Source organism: Drosophila kikkawai, chromosome 2R (assembly GCF_030179895.1).
Source record: "Drosophila kikkawai strain 14028-0561.14 chromosome 2R, DkikHiC1v2, whole genome shotgun sequence".
NCBI lineage: Eukaryota > Metazoa > Arthropoda > Insecta > Diptera > Drosophilidae > Drosophila > Drosophila kikkawai.
In genome coordinates, this window is record NC_091729.1 from 7,675,071 (window position 1) to 7,682,132 (window position 7,062).

The 7,062-nt window shown below is 37.5% G+C and overlaps 1 protein-coding gene across 1 annotated transcript; it reads right to left on the bottom strand.

Moving 5' to 3' along the window:
- Positions 1-409: 409 nt before the first annotated feature.
- LOC138928091 (octapeptide-repeat protein T2-like) lies at positions 410-2,284 on the bottom strand. The gene is made up of 2 exons (XM_070284378.1): positions 1,430-2,284; positions 410-535 (listed from the first exon to the last, which is right to left on the bottom strand). The coding sequence occupies exons 1-2, from the start codon at positions 2,282-2,284 to the stop codon at positions 410-412; spliced, it is 981 nt and encodes a 326-aa protein (XP_070140479.1).
- Positions 2,285-7,062: the final 4,778 nt, after the last annotated feature.

The following is a 7,062-nucleotide window of genomic DNA, read 5'->3' on the forward strand; positions in this document are numbered from 1 at the left end:
CCCTATATAAAGAGGGCCATATCGCAAATCATTGCTTGTTGTTCGATGGGGGTCGACCAGGCTTGGTTGTGTGCCGGATCAGTAGCATCACCGCCAATTGGTCCTTGTTAAAGGACTTAAAATGTTATTTCAATTACAAAGTCTCGGATACGTACGAGGTAACAACCACGGCCGACCTGATTTTTTATTGCTTCTTGTTTTATCTTCATTCTGTTTCTTTTTGAACGAATATGGTGAGATATTTTCAAGTGTTCCGTGTATTCAGATTCATCATTTGTGATGAACATTTCTTATTATTTGTAGTACTGGGAGTACTATGTTGACCGCGGCCGCGCGACCACATCCTCGGCCTTAGGCTTGGTTTAATATAGAATATGTCGGAGATAACCGTAATTTCGTTCAACCGTTGTCAAGCTAGCCAGTTCTGTTCGGCGGTGATTTCCTTTTTTATGCGATCGGCGAAGACCGGGCAAATGGTGGTGCCGCCAGACAACACGATGTTTGCGAACAGATGCTTGCGGATGTTCATATTGCACTTCATGATCGATTTGTAAATACAGTCAACACACAATTTATTCGGACACCCTTGATTTCCAACTTGATTCATTAATAACTCAACAAATACGTAACGAAAACCAACAAATTATATTTCATAGTGAAGATTAACATTCTGAGAATATATTTTAACAAAAAATAAGGAACTTTTAACATAAGCATTAGTTATTTTCTTAAACAAACGAAAAAAGTCATAATTTTACGCACAGAAATTAACGTACACATCCAAAGAATATTAAGAAAAACAAGAAAGGAAGCTAACTTCGGCACGCCGAAGTTTAAATACCCTTGCAGTAAGTAAAAAAATAAAAAATGATTTATATAAGGATTGCGGTTAGTTTCAGTGATATATTTTGTTTAAAATTCACGTACTGAGCCCCCTCACCACGACAAGGTCTCAATCCACGAGGGGGAAAAAAAAATTCTACTTATACCTAATCAAATAACTTAAGAATACTCTTCCAAAAGCTATATTTAAAAAAAATTCCATCATGATGGCTATAGGGTGTTTTATATGTCAGGGCAACAGCATCTGGAACTCGGGAGTCAGAAAATATCCAATCAATTTGAGTTTGCTGTTTCGTTGTTTAAGAGTTATTTAATGGCAAAAGATTATGTCCATTCAAAAATTCCTCCAAAACATCGCCCGCTGAGGATCTGCAGATATTAAAGTCTCCTAATAAAACAACTTTATTAATATCCATTCTTCGAACTCTTTCAACGTCTGATTTAATTTCATAACGAAATCTTTCAATAGGATTTCCGGGACTCCTATAAACAATTATAAATGACGTGTCAAGATATTTAAAAGCAATCGATTGATAGGTTGCTCCTCTTGTGCTTTTCGGTTAGAGCGAGAGAGGGTGTTTTGCACCTGCTCTCGTCGCCGCTCCTCGGAGTTACTCCTGGCAAGTGCATGTGCTGCAGCGTCCCGAACACGTTCAGGCCCGCGGTTTTCCTCGGGCGATCTCCAAGCAGCGTGATCCGCAGTATTTTGCAACTGCTGTCGTCGACGCTCCTCGGAGTTCTGCCTGGCGAGTGCATGAGCTGCAGCATCTCGAGCACGTTCTGGCCTGCGGTTTTCCTCGAGCGATCTCCAAGCAGCGTGATCCGCAGTATTTTGCAACTGCTGTCGTCGACGCTCCTCGGAGTTCTGCCTGGCGAGTGCATGAGCTGCAGCATCTCGAGCCCGTTCTGGCCTGCGGTTTTCCTCGAGCGATCTCCAAGCAGCGTGATCCGCAGTATTTTGCAACTGCTGTCGTCGACGCTCCTCGGAGTTCTGCCTGGCAAGTGCGTGCGATGCAGTATTTTGCAACTGCTGTCGTCGACGCTCCTCGGAGTTCTGCCTGGCGAGTGCATGAGATGCAGCATCTCGAGCACGTTCTGGCCTGCGGTTTTCCTCGAGCGATCTCCAAGCAGCGTGATCCGCAGTATTTTGCAACTGCTGTCGTCGACGCTCTTCCGAGTTCTGCCTGGCGAGTGCATGAGATGCTGCATCATTCACTCGTTCCCGCGCTCGAACTCGTTCACTACGCCTTCTCTGAGAGCGTGCTTCCGTATTTCGAGCGCGAGTCTCCTCTGCAACCTCCGAAATTGCTGAGCGGACAAGGGCATTGTGCTCGGCATTTCGGGCTCTAATTTGTGGAGCATTCCTAGCGTATTGAGCGCGACTTCGCCTAAGTGCGGCTTGGCGGCGCTGTTCTTGGGACAAAGAAGATGTGCGCGGCATTTTCTTATTGTCTGTTTAGAAAAAGGGCGCTTGAAAAAGCTAATTCGCCTAACGATGGTCTCCACAGGAGATCGAAATATATTTAGGCAAATGTTTAAAAACGTACCCAAACCAAATCTAGCCAAAATGTATAACTAACACTAAACTTACTCAAAATGTTCTATATCTATACACACACACACAAACACTATTAATTTTCTTTTCACTGTTTTCACTGAGATAAACACAAATTCACACAGTAGAAAACTACTGGAAGCACTGAGAAGTACTGAAATATGTTGTCACTCGGTCCCTGTAGGTCTATGGTCTAGCCTTCCACTTAAAAAATGGCAAAGATGTTTGAAAGTTTACCAATTAGGTTTAAGTTTTCGGTCGCTTAGAAATAGAGTGACAACCACAGGTCATACTCGAAAATCTTCATATATGGCGCGAGATTTCGTAAAAATACTAATCCACGGATTATACATGTGCGTCAATAAAAAAGCACCTTACCTTCCCTGTTGTCAACCTTTAAGGTCAACCCTTTTGACTCTACTACAGGTAGATGTTAGGTAATACGGTTAATTATGCAACTGTGCAAGATTGATCGCTTGTTTAGTAGAGGCTATGAGTACAGATTTCAAATTGCCAATTACAGAATTGGCCAGATATATCTTACATGAGCTATATATGTATATAATTCTAAAACAGAAACATATAAGGCGTAACAACGAACTTTTATATTTTTTCCTAAACATTTTCAGATCGTTCCTATGGCAGCTATAGGATATAATCGTTCGATTTTAATAAAATTAAATCCAAAAATGGGAAATAATATAAAAGAACAAGAAAGGAAGCTAACTTCGGCACGCCGAAGTTTGTATACCCTTGCAGATTGGTTTTGATGTTTATATTATAGATTTAAATGATGAAAACACTCACAAAACAGAGTTTCATTACATTTTACCTATACCTATTATGTTTACAGTTTGACAGTTACAGTTTTACATTCCCAGCTTTACATATTTTATACATTTACCGATCGGTTTATATGGCAGCTATATGATATAGTTGCCCGATTTTTATGAAATTTATACCAAAATTCTAGAATAATAAAAAAAGCTTATATGTCAGAGTAGATAAAAATACGTTGAAAAACAACGAAGCTATAATTTTTTTCCTATTAATTTCCCGACTGTTCCTATGGAAGCTATATCGTATAGTCGTCCGATTTTCATAAAATTTTTACCAAAATTCTGAAATAATATAAAATAGCCATATCTAAAAAAATGGTGCAAAAATGTTGAAAAACAGCAAAGTTATAATTTTTTTTCTAAAAATTTATCGAACATTTGTATGGCAGCTATATGATATAGTCGTCCGATCCGGCCCGTTCCGACATATATAGCAGTGAGAGCATATAGAAGACTATATGCAAAGTTTCATTCAAATAGCTTTAAAACTGAGGGACTAGTTTGCGTAGAAACGGACAGGTGGACAGACGGACAGACGGACATGGCTAGATCGACTCGGCTGTTGATGCTGATCAAGAATATATATACTTTATAGGGTCGGAAACGTCTCCTTCACTGCGTTGCAAACTTCTGACTGAAATTATAATACCCTGCAAGGGTATAAAAACACAGAAATTGTTAAAAAGCCAAGTTATAAAATTTTTCCTAAAAATTTATCAAAAATTTGTATGGCAGCTATGTGATATAGTCGTCCGATCCGGCCCGTTCTGACATATATAGCAGTGAGAGTATATAGAAGACTATATCAGCATTTTATTAGTCAACATTGAGATGCTCAAACGACAAGTTTGTTTTCACAATTTTGACATTCATTTGTGCATAATTAACTGCAGGATATTTCTTTTTGTCAAAGTGATCGCATGAAAAAGGTAAGTGGATTTAGATTCTTTGAATAAAGTCCTACAAAGTGCATATAAGTTTGGTTCATTTATTTTCATAATTTCTTTTTTAATTCCGTTGTTATGAAAAATTACGTGGTGGGTCAAGTCCGACCGCCACTCAAACAAGATTATTGGCATACGAATTTGATGTACAAGTAAGAGCCAAGTTTCCTGAATCATGGAAAGAAGGCTGGATTCGATTGGTTTCGTGGTTTCATGCAACGTCATCAACGACTTTCGTTACGAAAGCCAGAAGCAACTAGTAATGCAAGATCTACCGCATTCAACCGCCATAATGTTGCAACATTTTTTGAAAACTATAAAAAAGTAAGTGACATGCATTGCAAAACCCATGTATAGGTTATATCTGTACTAAATCAACCAAAAACATAGGCGGTCGGGTTTACCCCATCATTTTTGAAAATAGCAGAACTTTTTCGTAAACCGCTTGTATCTGAATAAAATGCTATGCATAGAAAGTTGCGCAAAAGTCTAACCTTTAATTTGGTATATATAACGACTTGATCCAAAGTAAAATTAGCATTTTATAGACAAAACCATTTACTAGGTCGGATTTGCCCCACTATACCCTATGGAATTTCATGACGAACAGGAAAATTATAGTTAAAAACGGAAAATCTCTCTCTATAAGCTTCCCACTCGATAACGGTATCCCTCAAGGATCCCCTATATCTGTTATTCTTTTCCTTATAGCCTACAACTCCCTAACTAATATAATCTCTATTCCAAATGAACTTCATTTTTACAGCCTACGCTGAGGACTTCCACCTATTAAATAACTTAAAAAAAAAACAAAAAAGGTCATATTTAAAAAAAAAACATCGATAGATAAAATGTTTAAAGGTTAATATGACTGACTAACCTTAACCAAGCGATGTCGGCCGCTATGGGCTGCTGGTTGCTTTATATAGAGTCTGGCGAGGATTAGTGTGCCCGCCGCTGGCAATTAATTTGCCCGTTTAGTGTGGCCAAGCAGTTCATCCAGAACTGCGGCCACGACCACTTCCACATCACCCCAATTCTCTTCTTCAGAAACTTCTTCGGCAAAATAGCAGACTGGAAGTACAGTAGGTTATTTTCCATAATTTGCCTTGAATGTACAATTATTTTGTAAATAATTGCTGTCATTGGCAAACATTATTTTGGATGGTATATACTGGTATATATATATGTATGTAGGAACGGGCCGGATAAGACACTTACATACATATATTATATAGCTGCATCCCTAGTCTGTTGAACGGGTGGCCCGTTCCGAAAGTTCTTATTTTATCTACATAGATACATACATATATAAAACTAACCCATAAAATTTAAGAATTAATTCAGAGCCGAATACACTTCAATGACCCCATTAAAATTTGTAACCATTCAGTTCTTATAACACTAAACTGATTTGCTAAGATATTTATTAAAAAAAATTTTATTTATATTTTAATTTATTTTCATAAAAAAAATATTATTTTAATAACGAACACTTTGTATACATTTAAATATTCAACATTTTAAATTATTTTTGTTTTTTTGTATAAATCAGGCCTGCTCCGGTAATCGAAAACGGCAAGATTTTTTCGTTTTCGTTTTTGAAAACGAGAAATTGGTGCTCCGGTAATCGAAAACGAAAGATTTTTTCGATTTGAAAAACGGGCACCTTTTTCTGGCCGGAATGAAAAGTAAATGGCTTTTTTTATATGAAATCAGATCTTATTTACAAAAGGAAAAAAATAGTTTACTCGGTGGTCTATTGATGTTTATTCCACACCACCACAAGATGGCAGGTAGTTATTTTATAAAAAATTTATTTCTGACCCCTCCTCAGATTTGACAACAAAATTTTTGCCGTGTTCAACCAGTTTTCTCGTTTTGGCGATAGGTCGATAAGTTCACCGCAAAAAGTTATCGCCAAGGTTGCCATATTGTTGGTGGAACGAAACATACAGTTAAAAATACTTATAAAATATAAATGAATTCATTAATAACTTTAAAGGACCGCCAAAATGGTTGTTTATAAATAATGCTATTTAATGTGATTACTTAAATGGTCCAAATTAACCAAATAATTATTTGAGACCACCGGAATTAAAACTGTGAAAAGTGTGGCAGCATGTTAGGTGCCTGGATTTGCTTAATTCTACGATTTTTTGCCTTTTTCTGGCTTAGAAAAAGGGCAATTGTAAATATAATAGGCAGTACTTTACGTTGTTTGCTTATTACCAACAACACAAGTTAGCTGCTTGAACAGTGAGAAACGATGACAAAACGAAACATCCGATAGCAGAAATTTCCCGAAAACCGGAGCAGCTAAAAACGAAAACGGTTCGTTTTTGCCCAAAACGAAATCGAAAAAATTTTACGATTACCGGAGCAGGCCTGAATATATTTTTAATATTTCTCCCGTTAGTTTTCTTTTCATTTGATTAATATTAATCGATTGTTTATTATCTAATTGCAACTGTAAGGCGTGCCGAAGTTAGCTTGTTGTCTTGTTTATCATGTTCACGATTCTGATTTGGGCCATCAATAAAAACCCAACCACAACAACTAATCAGAGAAACTCAAATACTTAGAATAAAAAAAACGTAATAAACTCATCTTGCACGTTTAAAAAAAATTTAATAATTAAATTAATTTTAGTACGTAGTCCGTAGTTTCTTATTTGCAATTACTTCTGCTATGCTTTTTGGCATACTCTCGACCAAGTTTTGAAGAATTTCCTTTGGAATCCGACTCCATTCCACTGCAACACGATCCCAGAGATCGTCCAAATTGGGAGCTGCTTCGTACTGCCCAAGCCGTCTTTTTACAATTGACCAAAGATTTTCAATTGGATTGAGGTCGGGACTTTGTGCAGGCCATTCCATCA